Genomic DNA, 22,258 nt, shown 5'->3' on the forward strand with positions numbered 1-22,258 from the left:
AAGTAGGCCTGGCACACAGGCTTAGAAGGCAGTAGAAAAGTGCAATTCTAGGGCACAAGCAAACTGAGGATTAAGATCATCAACAATCAAGAATTTTTTAATTTTAATTAGTAACTATACTGTGACAAAAAATTATGATTGGTGTAAATAGTTGGCAAGACGGCCTGGCACAAAAGACTGGCAGGCAGGAGGTAGATGCAATTCAAGGACACTAGGAGACTGATTACTGACAGTCAAAACAGTGATGATTGACAATTTTTGCAATACTGTTAAAAGAAATATGATTGCTGGCAATAATTGGCTAGGTGGGCCTAGCACACAGCAGGCTGCAAGGCAGGAGGAAAGTGCAATTCAATGGCACCAGCACACTGAGGATTCACAACAACTATTACCAAAAATTTTAATTTTTAATTATTAAGAATACTGTGACAACAAATATGATTGGTGTAAATATTTTGAAAGTAGGCCTGGCACACAGGCTTGGAAGGCAGTAGAAAAGTATAATACTAGGGCACGAGCAAACTGAGGATTAAGATCAACAATCAAAAAATTTTTTAATTTTAATTAGTAACTGTACTGTGACAACAATTATGATTGGTGTAAATAGTTGGCAAGACGGCCTGACACAAAAGGCTGGCAGGCAGGAGGTAAATGCAATTCAAGGACACTAGGAGACTGATTACTGACAGTCAAAACAGTGATGATTGACAATTTTTGCAATACTGTTTAAAGAAATATGATTGCTGGCAATAATTGGCTAGGTGGGCCTGGCACACAGGCTGCAAGGCAGGAGGAAAGTGCAATTCAATGGCACGAGCAAACTGAGGATTCACAACAACTATTACCAAAATTTTTAATTTTTAATTATTAAGAATACTGTGACAACAAATATGATTGGTGTAAATATTTTTCAAGTAGGCCTGGCACACAGGCTTAGAAGGCAGTAGAAAAGTGCAATTCTAGGGCACAAGCAAACTGAGGATTAAGATCATCAACAATCAAGAATTTTTTAATTTTAATTAGTAACTATACTGTGACAAAAAATTATGATTGGTGTAAATAGTTGGCAAGACGGCCTGGCACAAAAGGCTGGCAGGCAGGAGGTAGATGCAATTCAAGGACACTAGCAGACTGATTACTGACAGTCAAAACAGTGATGATTGACAATTTTTGCAATACTGTTAAAAGAAATATGATTGCTGGCAATAATTGGCTAGGTGGGCCTAGCACACAGCAGGCTGCAAGGCAGGAGGAAAGTGCAATTCAATGGCACCAGCAAACTGAGGATTCACAACAACTATTACCAAAATTTTTAATTTTTAATTATTAAGAATACTGTGACAACAAATATGATTGGTGTAAATATTTTGAAAGTAGGCCTGGCACACAGGCTTGGAAGGCAGTAGAAAAGTATAATACTAGGGCACGAGCAAACTGAGGATTAAGATCAACAATCAAAATTTTTTTTAATTTTAATTAGTAACTGTACTGTGACAACAATTATGATTGGTGTAAATAGTTGGCAAGACGGCCTGACACAAAAGGCTGGCAGGCAGGAGGTAAATGCAATTCAAGGACACTAGGAGACTGATTACTGACAGTCAAAACAGTGATGATTGACAATTTTTGCAATACTGTTAAAAGAAATATGATTGCTGGCAATAATTGGCTAGGTGGGCCTAGCACACAGCAGGCTGCAAGGCAGGAGGAAAGTGCAATTCAATGGCACCAGCAAACTGAGGATTCACAACAACTATTACCAAAAATTTTAATTTTTAATTATTAAGAATACTGTGACAACAAATATGATTGGTGTAAATATTTTTCAAGTAGGCCTGGAACACAGGCTTGGAAGGCAGTAGAAAAGTGCAATTCTAGGGCACGAGCAAACTGAGGATTAAGATCAACAATCAAATTTTTTTTAATTTTAATTAGTAACTATACTGTCTGTGACAACAATTATGATTGGTGTAAATAGTTGGCTAGACGGCCTGGCACAAAAGGCTGGCAGGCAGGAGGTAAATGCAATTCAAGGACACTAGGAGACTGAATACTGACTGTCAAAACAGTGATGATTGACAATTTTTGCAATACTGTTAAAAGAAATATGATTGCTGGCAATAATTGGCTATGTGGGCCTGGCACACAGGCTGCAAGGCAGGAGGAAAGTGCAATTCAATGGCACGAGCAAACTTAGGATTCACAACAACTATTACCAAAAATTTTAATTTTTAATTATTAAGAATACTGTGACAACAAATATGATTGGTGTAAATATTTTTCAAGTAGGCCTGGCACACAGGCTTGGAAGGCAGTAGAAAAGTGCAATTCTAGGGCACAAGCAAACTGAGGATTAAGATCAACAATCACATTTTTTTTAATTTTAATTAGTAACTATACTGTCTGTGACAACAATTATGATTGGTGTAAATAGTTGGCTAGACGGCCTGGCACAAAAGGCTGGCAGGCAGGAGGTAAATGCAATTCAAGGACACTAGGAGACTGAATACTGACAGTCAAAACAGTGATGATTGACAATTTTTGCAATACTGTTTAAAGAAATATGATTGCTGGCAATAATTGGCTAGGTGGGCCTGGCACACAGGCTGCAAGGCAGGAGGAAAGTGCAATTCAATGGCACGAGCAAACTGAGGATTCACAACAACTATTACCAAAATTTTTAATTTTTAATTATTAAGAATACTGTGACAACAAATATGATTGGTGTAAATATTTTTCAAGTAGGCCTGGCACACAGGCTTGGAAGGCAGTAGAAAAGAGCAATTCTAGGGCACAAGCAAACTGAGGATTAAGATCATCAACAATCAAGAATTTTTTAATTTTAATTAGTAACTATACTGTGACAAAAAATTATGATTGGTGTAAATAGTTGGCAAGACGGCCTGGCACAAAAGGCTGGCAGACAGGAGGTAGATGCAATTCAAGGACACTAGGAGACTGATTACTGACAGTCAAAACAGTGATGATTGACAATTTTTGCAATACTGTTAAAAGAAATATGATTGCTGGCAATAATTGGCTAGGTGGGCCTAGCACACAGCAGGCTGCAAGGCAGGAGGAAAGTGCAATTCAATGGCACCAGCAAACTGAGGATTCACAACAACTATTACCAAAAATTTTAATTTTTAATTATTAAGAATACTGTCACAACAAATATGATTGGTGTAAATATTTTGAAAGTAGGCCTGGCACACAGGCTTGGAAGGCAGTAGAAAAGTATAATACTAGGGCACGAGCAAACTGAGGATTAAGATCAACAGTCAAAAAATGTTTTAATTTTAATTAGTAACTGTACTGTGACAACAATTATGATTGGTGTAAATAGTTGGCAAGACGGCCTGACACAAAAGGCTGGCAGGCAGGAGGTAAATGCAATTCAAGGACACTAAGAGACTGATTACTGACAGTCAAAACAGTGATGATTGACAATTTTTGCAATACTGTTAAAAGAAATATGATTGCTGGCAATAATTGGCTAGGTGGGCCTAGCACACAGCAGGCTGCAAGGCAGGAGGAAAGTGCAATTCAATGGCACCAGCAAACTGAGGATTCACAACAACTATTACCAAAAATTTTAATTTTTAATTATTAAGAATACTGTGACAACAAATATGATTGGCGTAAATATTTTTCAAGTAGGCCTGGCACACAGGCTTGGAAGACAGTAGAAAAGTGCAATTCTAGGGCACGAGCAAACTGAGGATTAAGATCAACAATCAAAAATTTTTTAATTTTAATTAGTAACTATACTGTCTGTGACAGCAATTATGATTGGTGTAAATAGTTGGCTAGACGGCCTGGCACAAAATGCTGGCAGTGGCAGGCAGGAGGTAAATGCAATTCAATGGCACTAGGAGACTGAATATTTGCAGTCCATAAATTATGATTTTTATTTTTTTATATACTGTTACAAGAATTATGATTGGTGCCACTAATTGGCTAGTTGGGCCTGAGTCGTGGATGGTAGGTAGGGCAGCAATTTAACACAGTATGCTGTGTAAGTGACAAAAACACAGGCCTGATAGAAAATTAAGTTAGATTACACTAGCAAAATATTTTAAAATTTTAGATTTTAATATTAAAATTATGTTAAGAAGTGCAATGCACATATGACTCTATGAGTGGTCGCACTGGCTGGCTGCTATGTAGGGCAGCAATTAACAACAGTATGCTGTGTAAGTCAGATAGACAGTTAGACACAGGCCTGATAGAAAATAAAATTAGATTACACTAGAATAATGATTTAAAGACTTTTTTGGGGGAATTTAAAGAAAAAGGTTAAGCACATACATATGAGTCGTGGCTGATTGCCTTGGAAGGGCAGCTATTAAAAACAGTAGGCTCTGTAAGTCAGATACACACACGCCTGATAGAAAATACTATTAGATTACACTAGAAAAATGATTTAAATTATTTTTTTTGGGGGGGGAATTAAAAAAAGGTTAAACACATATGAGTCGTGGCTCATAGACAAGGGAGGGCAGGAAGTAAACACAGTAGGCTCTGTATGTCAGCAAAAACACACAGGCCGGATAGAAAATTATATTAGATTACACTATCAAACAAATTTAAACTTTTTTTTTTTATATTAAAATTAAGGTGAAGAAGAATAGATATGAGTGCTGGGTGGCTGCCTGGCACAGACCAATTAACCAAAAGACTGAAAAAAATGAGGTATATTAATGCTGAGTGAGCCTGACAGACACAGGCCTGATAATAAATGTAATTAGATTACACTAGCAATTTTTTTTTTTTTTTAAATTTAAAATAATGTTATAAACGGATATTAACACTGGTGGCTGCTGGCTGGCACAGAGCAATGAACCAGAGTATATGCTGTGTGACACTGGCCTGATAGAAAATGAAAAAAAATTACAATAGCAAAATAATTAAATTTTTTGGTTAGTTAAATTTAAACTAATGTTGTTAGGGAGATATCAGTGGTGGCAGTAATCACAGCATATGATGTGAGCCTTAAACACACAGCCTGAAAGCCAGGCAAATGCTAATAAAAAAAAAAACGGAAAAAAAAAAAAAACGGCACGAAATATAGCCCTAAAAAGGGCTTTTTGGGGTGCTGTGCTTGCAGCAGAGATGAGTGGAGTCCTTCTGGACTGTAAATACACTAGCCTAGCTATGTTTTTCCTATTAATGTCAGGAGCAAAAACACAACACGTCCTCTCATTAAGAAAGCAAGGTCGTTATGAGTCTAAAATGGCGGATTCCGAGTAGCTGGGAGGGTCTGTGAGGGAGTGTCTGAGCTTGATTGGCTCTAATGTGTCAGGCGGCTGTGACATAAAGGGTCAAAGTTTCCTCAATGATGATACATAGGGGTGGATCGCCATGTGTTCACCCACAAACGCGAACAAGCTATGTTTGCTGTGAACCGTTCGCGGGCGAACAGTTCGGGACATCACTATCAATATGGTGTGTGTGTGTGTGTGTCAAGGGGGGGGGGGGGGGGTCAGTGTGTTTTGCTCATGTGTAAAACCAGTGTAAAATTCCAAAATAAAACTTGTCACAAATTTGGAGTGAATAAAAAAAAAAAGACACATTTTCAGCAAAGGATAATTTTTCACTGAAATAAAAATATAAAAATGCTGCAGATTGTGGTTTTAAATCTGATGCATTTTTATTTAATATAATTAATCTAAATATAATGAAATATAATTATATGGTTTAAAACCAAAACAATTAATAGATTAAAAGGGCCTTCATTATTTTTGCAAAGAGTTTGTTAGGAACCAATATATATGTGTTGGAAAAAGATGAATACAGGTATATATACACATTATGTTATTTACAAAAAATAAGTCCAATTTATACAGGTCAACTCTAAATATCATAACTCCAATTGGCAACACCAATAACTAAAAATAAGAATCAGAAAAAAAATATCCCAAGAAAAAGGTAGAATAATTAGCCAAATTCCCTAATGTGTACTTTGTCTCTCTGTCCATGATCAGGAGGAAAAGAGATGAGTGACCAGTTTCTTGTTTTCCAATTTTATGCCCAATTCATTAGGGTGTGGCCTATTATATGCCATTTAAAGGCTATATAGGACTCCCTTAGACTAGGCCAAAAGCCTTCTCTAAACGACAAAGGTGTTTTTGGGGGAAGGGATTTCTTACATGAAATAGGCCTGGTGTTTAAACAGTTTACTTAAAAATGGCAAATTGGCAGCTGTTAATATGCTGATTATTATCAAACTATAGCTTGTTATCAAACAATCTAAAACATTAGAATTACAATGTTCTTTTAAATTATAGAAAAAGAATGAGAATAACTAATGCAACTTTGTTACTACATGATTAGCCATTTTATGGGAAATCTAAGTTTATGTTGCTAATTTAGCACTGTGGCATTTGCCCTTATGAACTAAGTGATGCTACAACAAAGCATACTAACCTTGCACCCCTTCATCTAGCACTGTTACTAAAAGCTGAATTATCATCCAACTGTAGCTCCTCATCCCATACTTTCTTATCTAGTTGCCTATAATGAGTCAGAATGTATGTAAAATGTATATTATAATTATGAGTTACAAATAAAATTATGCAAACATTGTTCTAATAATACTTTGCTCTAGATTCATATGCTCAGAAGGTTGTTTAGGGGCCTTGTTGTCATGGTAACATCATGTTCAAAACTCATTGGGCATCACTTCACCTCTATTTTTAACAAATAAATTAGTGGCCATTCCTGCCATCAACATCTATAGTTGAATTAACCCTTTGAGTGCTAACGACGGCTTTAAGCCGTCGCAAATTTTCCCAGTCAGGTGCTGACAAAGGCTCAGAACTGTCGCTAGCACTCACCCAACTTGAGGGCAATCTGGGGGCTCCCATCGACTCCCACCCCAGCAATCGAGCCTGTATAGTGACAGGCATCGCAGGGGCTTCACGTTTTTCCCGGTGACGTCACGCGCAATGACGCAATGACGTCACTGCGCAACTTTATTTTAAAAATACAATGTATCTCAGGTATCTAAGCAGCTACAGACTCCCAAGACCCACCGTTGGAAAGGTAATCGCCTAACCTTGGGGATATGAAAAAAAGAAAGTTAAAAAAATATATTAAAAACCAAAAACAAAAAAACCCCCCTCAAATCATATTTGCTTTGTTCCCATAATATTCTTTGTGGAAGTGATACTAAGGTAGGTGTCTAAAGCACTACGTGACAGGATATAGTGCTGCCATCTAGTGTTCTTGCCAATAGATTACATTCTTGCAAAACTGCTGCCGTATAGTGCCCCAGACATGGGCACGCTCTGGAGCTTAACTCAATGCTTTTAAACAAAAGATACCAAGAGAACAAAGGGAAAAAAATCATAATAAAAGTAAATTAAAAAGTTGTTTAAAGTTACATGCTCTATCTGAATTACAATTTTATTTTGTTTGGGTTTTATATCCCTTTAAGTGATAAATACATAACCTAAACAAATAAGGATAAAACACAGTAAATGTAAATGTTTGTAAGTATAAAATATTCTCATATCTGCTTTACTATAGAAAAGTAGTCTCTGGATAGAACAGGAGGTGTCTTGGAGACCTCCCAGACACAAATGAGTGTCTGACCGTAGACATTACAGGGTTGTCTGGGGGTGTGGTTGGGATTTTTCACTTGCAGTAAAGAGTGTGCAGAATGAAAAAGATTATATTGCACCTGTAAAGTATCTAGTCTCTCTCATGTCTCACAGTTTCAATTTTTTTTGTTTTTGTTTCAAGTAAGTTTTATTTTGTGAGTGTATTAGAATCAATTAGTTTATCGTTTTGTTTTTTCCATTTTAATTAATTGATCCTGAAATGCTTTGAAGGTGTTTTAACCTTTTAATGCCATTATGCCGTTGTATTTCGTCACAACGGCACTGGTCTTTAAAGCCGTTATGACGGAATACAACGTCATCGCAAACAGCTGTCCTTAAAGGGACAGTCAACACCAGAATTTTTGTTATTTAAAAAGATAGATAATCCCTTTATTACCCTTTCCCCAGTTTTGCAAAACCAACACTGTTATATTAATACACATTTTACTGCTGTGACTATCTTGTATCTAAGCATCTTCTGACTGCCCCTAATCACATGACTTTTAGTTATTATCTATTGACTTGCATTTTAGCCAATTAGTGCAGTGTCTGCCACAATCCACGGGCTTGCTCACAATGTTATCTATAGGGTTTACCTGAACAAGCGCTCCCCTGCTGTGAAAAGCAAATACAAAGCATGTGATTAGAGGCGGTCTTCAAGGGCTTAGAAATTATCATATGAGCCTTCCTAGGTCTAGCTTTCAACTAAGAATACCAAGAGAACAAAGCAAAATTGTTGATAAAAGTAAATTGGAAAGTTGTTTAAAATTGCATGCCCTATTTGAAAAATAAAAGTTTTTTTTGGACTTGACTGTCCCTTGAAGCCTACTAGGCTTGCAGGATTTGATCGCGGTCTGGAGGGCGTTCCTAGCATCTTAGGGACGCCTCCCAGACCCGATCCCATAATTGAAATCTCACAGTCTTTTGCACGATCGCGTGATTTCAATTTGTCTACATCAGAACGCTGTTCCGATGTAGACTTTTTAGCCCGGTCATGAAAGGGTTAATGATACCCATATTCTTCACAGAGAAGTTAAAGTGACGATTCAGATAAAGCATGCAATTTTTAAAAAAAAAAAAAAACTTTCTAATTTACTTCTATTATCAAATTTCTTCATTCTGTTGAAAAGCATTGGCATAAGCTCAGGAGCATGCGCATTTCCGGAGCACTATATGGCAGCATTTTTGCAAGAATGTTTTCCATTTACAAGAGCATTAGATGGCAGCGCTATTTCCCTTCAACAAATACCACAGGAATTGAGCAAATGTGATAATAGAAATAAATTGGAAACTTTAAAAAAAAATTATTTTCTGTCTGAATCACAAAAGAATATTTTTGCTTTCATATCCCTTTATTTTAGTGTCCTACAATCTAAAGCTCTCCGTTCTGTGAGAGGATCTAAAAAGTCTTGTAAGTACCTCAAAGAAATTCAGAAATGCACATTTTTTTACCTTGAAAGATGTTTACAGTGGGTATTGAAAAGAATCACACCCCTTGAAAATAATCACATTTTGTTGCTTTGCAGCCTGAAATAAAGACAGACACAGTTTTTGTTTATCCAGTTGTAATTACTCAGTGCAACTTATAACATCCAAGTGAAAGATATAACACCAACATGTCAGGCAAAAAATAAAGACATTTCAAAAACAGAATCACTGAGTTGGAAAAAGGATCACCCCCCCTTAAAATTACAGGTGTAGCTAATCACCTTCTCAACGGCACACACAAAGCCATGTGATCTTCAACTGTGATCAGCTGTGGGCATATTGATTAGCTCAGCATGAAAAGAGCTTTCCTGGAGCATCTTAGTCCCTGGTAGTGCAACTGAAGCAACCAACTATGGGTGGCAAGGCACTGTCAAAAGATCTCCGGGATAATGTTTTGGACAGGCACAAGTCAGGAGATGGATACAAGAAAATATCAAAAGCTTTATCAATGCCTAGAAGTACAGTGAAGTACATTATTAAGAAGTGGAAGGTATTCGGTACAACACAGACCCTCTTTTGATCAGGACATTGCTCCAATCTGGATGAAAGAGCCAGGAGGAAACTGGTCCGAGATGCTACCAAAAGGCCAACAGCAACTCTGATGCAGTTGCAGGAATTTATGACAAAGAGTGGTCATTGTGTGCATATGACAACAATATCATGAATTCTCCACAAATGTGACTTGTATGGGAGGGTCGCAAGAATAAAGCCACTCCTCAAGAAAGGCCACATGCAGTCACGACTGAGCTTTGCCATAACACACCTAGGAGATTCTGAGGCCACATGGAAAAAGGTGTTCTGGTCAGATGAGACTAAAATTTAATTATTTGGCTGGAGGAAATTCAATACAGCTCACCATCCAAATAACACCATACCTACAGTAAATCATGGAGGTGGTTTTATCCTGTTATGGGGGTGTTTCTCTGCAGCAGGCACTGGAGCGCTTGTCAGGATAGAAGGAATAATGGATGGTGCAGAATACTGTCAAATTCTTGAGGAAAATCTGCTGCCCTCTGCCAGGAAGTTGTCAATGGGAAGAAGGTTTACCTTCCAACATGACAATGACCTAAAGCACACAGCAAAAATGACCGCACAGTGGTTGAAGGAGAAAAAGGTGAATGTCCTTGCATGGCCTAGTCATGAATATCTGTGGCATGACTTGAAGACTGCAGTCCACAAACAGTCACCATCAAATGTAACGGAACTGGAGCAGTTCTAGATAGAAGAGTAGGCAAATATTGCACAGTCTAGATGTGCAAAGTTAGTAGACATATCCCAACAGACTAAAGGCTGTAATTAAAGCAAAAGGTGATTCAGCAAAATACTGACATAAGGCGGTGATCCTTTTTCCAACTCAGTGTTTCTGTTTTTGGATTGTCTTTATTTTTGCCTGGCATGTTGGTGTTATATCTTTCTGTCTTTATTTCAGGCTGCAAAGCAACAACATGTGATTATTTTCAAGGGGAGGGGGGTGCTAATTCTTTTCAATGCCCACTGTATCTTGCCATATCTCCACTCTTCCCTTCTTATTAAGGGTTTGGGAATAAAATAAATAAAAATATAAGAAATAATTTAAATGGAACTAGACTTAGTAAAGCAGAGAAGGAAAAGGATATAGGTGTAATTATAGATAACAAGCTAAACATTGGTGCATAATGCAGAGCAGTGGCTTATAATGCCAATAAGATACTAACATGTATTAAAATAGGCATTGATGTAATGTCAGCTAAATTGTGCCTTTTTACTGTAAAACAAAGGTGCTTGAGAGGAGATATGATTATATATTCAAGGCCTATATACTGACGCTAGATTACGAGTTGTGCGTTAGGCTTAAAAAGCAGCGTTAGCCGGTCCTAACGCTGCTTTTTAACGCCCGCTGGTATTACGAGTCTTGCAGGTACTGGTGTACCCCTCACTTTTTTGGCCAGACTTGGAAATACCGCAAATCCGCTTATGTAAATTGCGTATCCTTTTTTTTCAATGGGACTTGCATAGAGCCGGTATTATGAGTCCGACAAAAAGTGAGCGGTAGACCCTCTCCTGTCAAGACTGGTACCACATTTTAAAGTCAGTAGTTAAGAGTTTTACACTACAACGCCGTAGCATAAAACTCTTAACTAAAGTCCTAAAAAGTAAACTAACACCCATAAACTACCTATTAACCCCTAAACTGAGGCCCTCCCGCATCACAAACACTCTAAAAAAGTTTTTAACCCCTAATCTGCCGAACCGGACATTGCCGCCACTATAATAAATATATTAACCCCTAAACCGCCACACTCCCGCATTGCAAACACTAGTTAAATATTATTAACCCCTAATCTTCCGTCCCTAACATTGCCGACACCTACCTACATTTATTAACCCCCTAATCTGCCGCCCCTAACGTCGCCGCCACTATATTAAATGTATTAACCCCTAAATCTAAGTCTAACCCTAACACCCCCTAACTTAAATATAATTTAAATAAATCTAAATAAATATAATTATCATTAGCTAAATTATTCCTATTTAAAACTAAATACTTACCTATAAAATAAACCTTATGCTAGCTACTAATAGTTACATTGTATCTAGCTTAGGGTTTATTTTTATTTTACAGGCAAGTTTGTATTTATTTTAACTAGGTAGAATAGTTATTAAATAGTTATTAACTATTTAATAACTACCTAGTTAAAATAAATACAAAAGTACCTGTAAAATAAAACCTAACCTAAGTTACAATTCCACCTAACACTACACTATAATTAAATTAATTCCCAGAAAATAATAAACAAATTACAAGATTTTTAAACTAATTACACCTAATCTAATCCCCCTAACAAAATAAAAAAGCCCCCCAAAATAAAAAAAGCCCTACCCTACACTAAATTACAAATAGCCCTTAAAAGGGCCTTTTGCGGGGCATTGCCCCAAAGTAATCAGCTCTTTTACCTGTAAAAAAATTACAAATCCCCCCAACATTAAAACCCACCACCCACACAACCAACACTACTCTAAAACCCACCCAATACCCCCTTGAAAAACCTAACACTAACCCCTTGAAGATCACCTTCCCGGGAGAAGTCTTCCCCCAACCGGGCCAAAGTCCTCAACAAATCCGGCAGAAGTGGTCCTCCAGATGGGCAGAAGTCTTCATCCAGACGGCATCTTCTATCTTCATCCATCCGGAGCAGAGAGGGTGCATCTTCAAGACATCCGACGCAGAGCATCCTCTTCTTTCCACGGCGATTGAAGAATGAAGGTTCCTTTAAGTGACGTCATCCAAGATGGCATCCCTTCAATTCCGATTGGCTGATAGAATTCTATCAGCCAATCGGAATTAAGGTAGAAAAATCCTATTGGCTGATGCAATCGGCCAATAGGATTGAGCTGGCATTCTATTGGCTGATTGAAACAGCCAATAGAATGCCAGCTCAATCATATTGGCTGATTGGATCAGCCAATAGGATTGAACTTCAATCCTATTGGCTGATTGCATCAGCCAATAGGATTTTTCCTACCTTAATTCCGATTGGCTGATAGAATTCTTTAAGCCAATCGGCATTGAAGGGACGCCATCTTGGATGACGTCACTTAAAGGAACCTTCATTCTTCAGTAGCCGTGGAAAGAAGAGGATGCTCCATGTCAGATGTCTTGAAGATGGACCCGCTCTGCGCCGGATGGATGAAGATAGAAGATGCCGTCTGGATGAAGACTTCTGCCCGTCTGGAGGACCACTTCTGCCGGATTCGTTGAGGACTTCGGCCCGGGTTGGGTGAAGACTTCTCCCGGTAAGGTGATCTTCAAGGGGTTAGTGTTAGTTTTTTTTAAGGAGTATTGGGTGGGTTTTAGAGTAGGGTTGGTTGTGTGGGTGGTGGGTTTTAATGTTGGGGGGATTTGTAATTTTTTTTACAGGTAAAAGAGCTGATTACTTTGGGACAATGCCCCGCAAAAGGCCCTTTTAAGGGCTATTTGTAATTTAGTGTAGGGTAGGGCTTTTTTATTTTGGGGGGGGCTTTTTTATTTTGTTAGGGGGATTAGATTAGGTGTAATTAGTTTAAAAATCTTGGAATTTGTTTATTTTTTCTGTAATTTAGTGTTTTTGTTTTTTTTTGTACTTTAGATAATTTTATTTAATTGTATTTAATTGTATTTAATTTAGGGAATTAATTTAATTATAGTGTAGTGTTAGGTGTAATTGTAGCTTAGGTTAGATTTTATTTTACAGGTAATTTTGTATTTATTTTAACTAGGTAGTTATTAAATAGTTAGTAACTATTCTACCTAGTTAAAATAAATACAAACTTGCCTGTAAAATAAAAATAAACCTAAGCTAGATACATTGTAACTATTAGTTATATTGTAGCTAGCTTAGGGTTTATTTTATAGGTAAGTATTTAGTTTTAAATAGGAATAATTTAGTTAATGATAGTTAGATTTATTTAAATTATATTTAAGTTAGGGAGTGTTAGGGTTAGACTTAGACTTAGGTTTAGGGGTTAACATGTTTATTATAGTGGCAACGATGTTGGGGGCGGCAGATTAGGGGTTAATAAGTGTAGGTAGGTTGCGGCAACATTTGGGGGCAGATTAGGGGTTAATAAATATAATGTAGGTGTCAGCGATGTTGGGGGCAGCAGATTAGAGGTTAATAAGTATAATGCAGGTGGCGTAAGTGTCCGGAGTGGCAGATTAGGGGTTAATTATAATATAATATAGGTGTCGGCGATGTTGGGGGCAACAGATTAGGGGTAATAAGTGTAAGATTAGGAGTGTTTAGACTCAGGGTTCATGTTAGGGTGTTAGGTTTAGACATCAATTTTATTTCCCCATAGGAATCAATGGGGCTGCGTTAAGAGCTAAACGCTACTTTTTTGCAGGTGTTAGACTTTTTTTCAGCCAGCTTTCCCCGTTAATTCCTATGGGGAAATTGCGCACGAGCACGTTACACCAGCTCACCGCTGACTTAAGCAGCGCTGGTATTGGAGTGAGATGTGGAGCAAAATTTTGCTCAACGCTTACTTCTTGTCTTTTGACGCCAGGTTTGTAAAAACTCGTAATACCAGCGCTACAGGGAAGTGAGCGGTGAGCATAAACTGCTCGTTAGCACCGCACCCCTAATAACGCAAAACTTGAAATCTAGCCGAGAGTTTGAGGGATATGATTGTTTTCTAATTATAAGTTCAATTGGCAGTTTTCTTATGGTAAATCAGGTAGGAGCTGTATAGGTTGAAGTTGATGGACTTCTGTCTTCTTTCAACCTCATTTACTATGTTACCTTTGACCTCATTGATCCTAAAAACTGAAACAAAACTCAGCCACCCCAGAACGAACTTGGCCAGTACAATATATCGTTGATTGACTCTACATTTGGAACTTATATATTGTTTTACTTAGTGAAGCACATTCATGGCTTTTCAAGTCCACATAAGACAACATGCATGTGGAGGGGACCCCTACAAAACAAAAAGAATGGATTAAGATTTATATGCACTGCATCATGCACCCTTTGTATTCAGCTTGTTTGTAATGCTAATGTTAATACAGTAAATCTTCTGTATGTGCACCTTTTTTCTAACAGGGTGCCAGTCGGACCTGGGAGAAGTGCTTCATGAAGCAAGTGCCAAGCATAAGAACAGCATAACGACCACCAACTACCTGTTGTATATGAAAGAGAGCATCCAAAGCCATGAGGAAACTGACCAGCTTTCCAAGCTGAGGTACAGTACATAGTACATAAATGGTTGCCAGTATACACCTTTTCATTGGTTTAGGATCTCCCTCTGCGCTTTCACTTGTAAATGTTTACATCTAAACTTTCAGCCTGTTACTACTAAATGAATAACTCCTGTTTAGCAATGTGAAGTCTAATTACAATTGTCCTTGTGGGAAATCTGATAGAGAAGCAACAACCAATTTCAGAAGTTTGATTACTCGTTTATCCAAGATTTTCTCTTTTTGTATGTGCAGTGTGTTCTACAAAGAAAAACATTGGGGCAGATAAGAGTGGCACGCTAACAGTTACCTGTGAGCGATATCAGGTTTTTGGAGGCTGCTTGCGTGTATCGGATGTAGTGTTCGTAACGTGCGTCGGTATGGCACAACGTCTGCTTAACTGTTTTGCGAAACAGAAACTGTCACATAATACTTAAAAAATACATTTAAAAGTACAGTTTCACCCATAATAACATTATCTAATAAAAATATTTTAAAAAAATGATTGCACAAAAAATTTATAAGGCCTCAAAGATTTGAGGTTTCAGGTGTAAGAAAAAAGAAGTGTGTAAAGGGCTTAGTATTGAAATACATACATATACATATCTAAAGATGTACATGTGTGTGAATATATATATATATATATATATATATATATATATATATATATATATATATATATATATATATATATATATATATATATTTGCCTAGGTCTAGCAATAGACAAGGAGGTGGTGTTGGTATTTTACTTTCCTCTCGTTTACTTTTCAACAAATACAGCCCTTCTCTTCCCTCACATTTTCTTCATTTGAAGCACACATGATTAGTTTATTCTCTCCCCTCTCTATACGTGTTGCAGTCATGTAACGCCCCCCTGGTTCCTCAAATTAATGTTTTGAACACTTTGCTGACTGGCTTCCTTATTACCTTTCCTCAGACACCCCTGCCCTCATTCTTGGCAACTTCAACATCCCTCTTGACAATCCCACTGCCTCCTCTGCAAAACAACTTCTGCAACTCACTTCCTCTTTTGGCCTGTCACAATGGACTGACTCTCTCACTCACAAAGATGGTCACTCCCTCGATATGATTTTCAGCTTTCTATGCACTATCTCAAATTTCACAAACTCCCCTTTTCCTCTTTCTGACCATCATCTCCTCACTTGCAACATCACATCCCTCCCTACAACTCCCCCTCCCTCTACCTCTCCCACCAAATTTCGCAGAAACACTAAGTCATTAGATCAGCACACTAGCTCTCTCAAACCTCTCCTCTCTTCCATCACCTCCTTTTCCTGCCCTGACCAATCTATCTGCCACTATAACTCCACCCTTACAACGGTCATTGACAATCTGGCCCCACCTACCATAGCTCAAAAACCACACTCTCATCCTCAGCCCTGACATACTCCTCTGACACTTTAAATATGCAGATGTTCCCATACTGCTGAGCGACATTGGAGAAAATCTCGGAGTTCAGCTGACTTTCTTCACTTCAATTTCATCTTGAACTCCTACTATTCTGCCCTTAATCTTAATAAGCAACAATACTTCTCTACTCTAATCTCTACTCTTTCCTCTAACCCAAAACATCTGTTTTCCACGTTCAATACTCTTCTCCATCTGCCCACCCCACCTCCTAATACAACTTCTCTCTCAGCTCAAGATTTTGCCAGCCACTTCAATAACAAAATTGACTCCATCAGAAATTAGATCAGCTCTCAACATACTACCAATCTCCCACCCCCTCAAAAGCTCACATTCATCCAGATCCTCTTTTGCCCCTGTTACCAAGGAAGAACTTTCTGCCCTTATACTGTTCTCCTACCTCACTACGTATCCCCTCGACCCCATCCCCTCACAGCAACTCCCCTCCCTCTCTTCTACTCATACCCCTATACTCACACACATTTTCAACCTCTCCCTCAGCACTGGTATATTTCCCTCATCTCTAAAACATGCATGCACGGGTCACACCTATCTTCAAAAAATCTTCTCTCAATCCAACCTCCCCATCCAACTACCACCCTATTTCCCTACTTCCTCTTGCCTCAAAGCTCCTTGAAAAGCTAGTATATGCATGTCTATCCCATTTCCTTACACTAAACTTTCTTCTTGACACCATCACTCCACAGAGACAGCAATTGCCAAGGTTACCAATGACCTACTTACAGCAAAATCCAAAGGCCACTTCTCTCTGCTTATCCTCATTGATCTGTCTGCAGCCTTTGACACTGTCGACCACCCTCTTTTGCTCCAAACCCTCCAATCCATCGACATCTGCGACACAGCTCTCTCATGGTTCTTGTCATGAACTCCTCAGTTCCACCTTAACTTATGTTACTACATCTCACATACCACCTTAAGAATCAATTATCTGGCTCTCTTTTCCTTTAAAAGCTTTCAATTTCTCATACACCTTTGCTGGTTTATTGAAGGTTGATACCCACTCACTCTCCAGCCTTTCTTGTTACTTGTCTAAAACAGAGTATCACTTGTTCTGTGATTAGCTCTGTCTCCTTCAACTGAAGCTACTTCTCATCTAAAGCAGAAGTCACCTGTTGCAACTGCAGCACGCACGCCGCTCTAACAACTTCCAGCTTAACAGACACAGGCCGCAATCTGCAGAGAGGATCAGAGAAGCTGCACGCACACAGCTGCTAGAGCCAGGTTCCGTATACAAGTGTTAGCATTGCCGTTAAGACTGTGAACTTATCTTTACCGTATGGTGTAATGTTTAACAGCACAGCAAGCTGATACAGTATTCTTAACACTGTTTACAAATCTTTACTGCAAGGTGTATTATTTAAAGGCCCAGCAAGCTGAAACAGTAAACTTAACACTGTGAACTTATCTTTACCACAAGGTGTATTATTTAAAGGGCCAGCAAGCTGAAACATTATACTCCACACTGTGAACTTATCTTTACCGCAAGGTGTATTATTTAAAGGCACAGTATTACCTTAAAGGGGACCTCACTTATCTGTCACAAACCTATATAAACTGCTACATATTATCTAAAAGTTTACATAGTACAAACTTATCTCTGGACCCAGATATAATTCACCTGATCTTACTACTTATAATTTTGAGGTGAATATTCCGGGCTACATTAATCCAGGTGATTAAGACTCTGTCTCCTCACTAGCAGACAGACTTAATCACATGATACATACAAACTATTTACCAGAGAATACTCATAATCAGACTAAAGAAACAGCAATCGAATTGCTGATCATTACATAATAAACCAGCCTTAAAATCTATATTTGATAATGGAGCCCAGTGACCTGACATCACAAATCCATACCCTAAATCAGCGTTTGGATAGTCTGACACAGGCTTTTAGAGAGCTGCAGGTAGAAAACCAGATTCTCAAAGCCTGTTTAAGGGAAGCATTGTCAAATAGGAACTCTGGAACTGATCATCAAGCAGAACCCCAAGTCTCCTACCCGGAGAAATTTTCTGGAGATCGTTCCACATTTAGGCAGTTTAGGAATGCATGCCTCTTGCTTTTTGACCTTCGTCCTAGGACATATGCAACTGATAGGTCCAAGGTTCTAACCATACTCTCCTATCTCAGGGGAGAACCCAGGGCCTGGGCCGACTCCTTTTATGAGACCCAGGACCCCATTCTAAATTCCCTGGATGCTTTCCTAAAGGCATTATCAGGCCTCTACGATGACCCCTACCGTCAAATAACTGCAGAAAGTAAACTCAGGAACTTAAAGCAGTCTAAAGCACCGGTAGAAGAGTACATAACCAGATTTAGAATCTGGGCTAGAGATTCCCTCTGGAATGAGGTATCTCTAAAAAACCAATACCATCTCGCCAGGATTGGTATACCGGATCGTCTTGACGACCTTTATGCCCTCACGATTACAATTGACAGACGCCTTAGAGAGAGGAAGCAGGAAAGAAGCCCATCTACAGCACCTGTTCGCAGGGTACTGCCAACTCCTCCAACCGTTGGTCCACCGTCCGACCAACCCATGGACATCAGTTTTATTAGGGGTCCACTTACCCCCCAGGGAAAAGGCTAGACGCCGAACTGCGAATTTATGTATGTACTGCGCAGGTACTGGTCATGCAGTTAAGGAGTGCCCTCTATTACTAAAGCAGAAGATAGGTAAGATCCATAACATAAAACATTGTTTCCACACAAAAACCACTGCTACAGCTTACCTTACCATTCCCTTGCTTTTGCAGTGGGACCGACACAGGATAGAGTGTAAAGCAATCATCGATACAGGCGCTTGCGCCAACTTTATTGATTTACGTTTGGTTGAATTAAATAAAATACCCTTTCAGTTTAAAAGCACACCTTTGCCTATAAAAGTCATTGATGGTTCGCATTTAGCATCTGGTCCAGTGTCTCAACAGACTATTCCTTTACTCGTTTCCTCTCCACCTGGTCACACTGAAACTATCTCCTTTGATATTATTTCTTCTCCCATTTACCCTATTGTTCTGGGAATCACTTGGCTTCAACTACACCAACCTGTGGTACATTGGGATACCCTCACCATTTCATTCTCCTCTCCCTACTGTGTCTCAACTTGTTTTCCAAACACTCACTTGTTCACTACTTCCTCATCTCCTATTCCTACAAAATATCTTGACTTCTCTGCTGTCTTCAATAAAACAGAAGCCGAGTCGTTGCCCCCACATAGGCCTTACGATTGCCCCATAGACTTACTTCCCGGGGCAACCATTCCCTATGGCCACATCTATCCTCTTTCTAGACCTGAATTGGCTCATTTAAAAACCTATATCACTGATAATCTAAAAAAAGGTTTTATTCGCCCTTCCACCTCCCCTGCCGGTGCCGGCATTTTTTTTGTGAAAAACAAGGATGGGTCTTTACGTCCGATAATAGATTATCGGGAATTAAACAAGCGTACTAAAAAGAACAGGTACCCTTTGCCTCTCATTCCCGAGTTAATTGAGAGGTTAAGAGGCGCCACTATTTTTACTAAACTTGATCTTAGGGGCGCCTACAACCTTGTAAGAATAAGGTCCGGAGACGAGTGGCTGACTGCATTTAGGACCAGGTATGGTCTTTTCGAATATACAGTTATGCCATTCGGGTTGTGTAATGCTCCGGCAACATTCCAGAATTTCATTAATGATATCTTTAGGGACATCCTCGACACTTTCCTGGTGGTCTATCTAGACGATATTCTTATCTACTCTTCCTCTTTCTCTGAACATGTCAAACACGTCAGGTTAGTGTTATCCAGATTACAGACACATAAGCTGTATGTCAAGTTAGAGAAGTGTCTCTTCCATGTAAATGAAGTATCATTTCTTGGCTATCGCATTAGCAATAGCAGGATATCTATGGAGGATAGTAAAATCTCTGCCATCACCACTTGGCCTATACCTTCCAACATAAAAGAAGTCCAGCGGTTCTTAGGCTTCGCCAATTTTTACAGGCGCTTTATCTGCAATTTTGCAGCCATTGCTAGGCCACTCACTAACCTGACTAGGACCTCTAAGCCATTCATCTGGACTTCAGAAACTCAAAAGGCATTTGAACTCCTTAAATCTCTATTTGTTACTTCCCCAGTACTGCACATTCCCAACAGCAAAGCACAATTCGTATTGGAAGTGGATGCATCCGAATACGCCATCGGATCTATTCTATCCCAGAGACTCTTACCAAAAGATCCTTTGCACCCAGTGTGTTACTTCTCCAGACTCCTTACACCTGCTGAACTCAACTATCCAGTGGGGGAAAAGGAGCTTCTCGCAATTAAGACTTCATTTGACCAGTGGAGACATTTGCTGGAGGGCGCAGAACATCCAATAGTAATTTATACGGACCATAAAAACCTACAATATCTTCAAACTAGTCGTACTTTGTCAGCTCGTCAGCTCAGGTGGAGCTTGTACTTTTCACGATTCAATTTCACCATCACATATCGACCTGGTTCAAGAAACGATAAGGCGGACGCTCTGTCTCGAAAAGATATTAAGCCTTCCACTGCTCATCCCAACTCAACAATAGTTCCCGTTACATCCATAATTGGTGTACTCTCACCTGATAGCACTGAATTAAAGAACCAACAACAACTGGATGCAACAAAGGCTACTTACCCTCTCACCCCTGATCAAAACGGTATCCTCTGTAATAAGTCAAGATATTACATACCACCATCTCTCCGGACAAAAGTGTTATCTATAACTCATGATTCCTCCTTAGCTGGTCATTTGGGAATACATAAGACCTATGACCTTCTACAAAGGCACTTCTGGTGGCCTTCTATGAGACACTCAGTAAAACAATATATAAGTTCCTGTTCCACCTGTCAAACCTGTAAACCATCTCATCAACTCCCTCTGGGCCTATTGTAAAACATACCCTTACCAGACTATCCGTGGGCATACGTCTCTATGGATTTTATCGTTGATCTTCCAAGCTCCTGTGGCATGACTGTCATCTTTGTCGTAGTTGACCTGTTCTCTAGAATGGCCCACTTCATTCCTACAGCTTCACTTCCTACAGCACAGCAGACTGCAGATCTATTTATTAAATAGATTGTTCAACTGCATGGCCTTCCAGTATCTGTACTCAGTGACAGAGGGTCGCAATTTACATCCAAGTTTTGGAGATCCCTATGTCAATCTCTTGGCATTCAGCAACACCTGACTACATCATACCACCCGCAAACAAATGGGCTATGTGAACGTACCAACCAATGGTTGGAGCAATACCTGAGATGTTTTTGCTCCCATAAACACGACTCTTGGGCTTCGCTCCTTCCCCAGGCTGAATTTTCTTTCAATAACACTACTAATTCATCCACAGGATTTTCACCCTTTTATGTCAACTCAGGAAGGCACCCTCGTTTTCACCCGCTATCTCCTGCAAACAGTCCCTGTCCACAAGTAAATGACTTGGTCAACTCCATTAAACAGACCTATACTGTCATACAAGAGAACATCAAGCAAGCACAAGCCACCCAGAAATGATACTACGACCTACGCCATCGTCCCCAACCCGCCTACAAAGTGGGTGACTTAGTTTGGCTCGCCACCAAAAATCTTAAATTACCTACACCCTGTAGGAAATTCAATAAACTGTTTGTGGGACCCTTCCCGATAGTGGCTATAAGCAACCCTGTCACTGTTACCCTACAACTCCCAGCAACTTACCGTATACATCCCACATTTCATGTGTCACTTGTCAAACCCTGTGATCCCTCTACCCATGTCTCTCCATCTCCTCCGGAATCTCCTACACCTGACCCCAAATACGAAGTACATTCTATAGTCGACTCCCGAAGGTATCATGGTGAACTCCAATACCTTGTCCGCTGGTCGGGGTATGACTCATCTGAGGATTCCTGGGAGCCGGCATCCAATCTATCGGCTCCCCGTCTGGTGTCTGTGTTCCACCGTAGGCATCCTGATCGTCCAGCGCCTTGAAACCTCCTTGAGGTTCTTTTGAGGGGGG

General features: G+C 39.3%; 1 protein-coding gene across 1 annotated transcript in view; it reads left to right on the forward strand.

The window, feature by feature from the left end:
- LOC128640069 (glycine N-acyltransferase-like) overlaps nt 1-22,258 on the forward strand; it is a 275,216-nt gene that overhangs the window by 105,171 nt on the left and 147,787 nt on the right. Inside the window, exon 5 of the mRNA XM_053692394.1 lies at nt 14,660-14,798. Coding sequence (XP_053548369.1) covers nt 14,660-14,798 — 139 coding nt within the window. The remainder of the gene's footprint in view (nt 1-14,659; nt 14,799-22,258) is intronic.

This window comes from Bombina bombina, chromosome 9 (assembly GCF_027579735.1).
Source record: "Bombina bombina isolate aBomBom1 chromosome 9, aBomBom1.pri, whole genome shotgun sequence".
Lineage (NCBI taxonomy): Eukaryota > Metazoa > Chordata > Amphibia > Anura > Bombinatoridae > Bombina > Bombina bombina.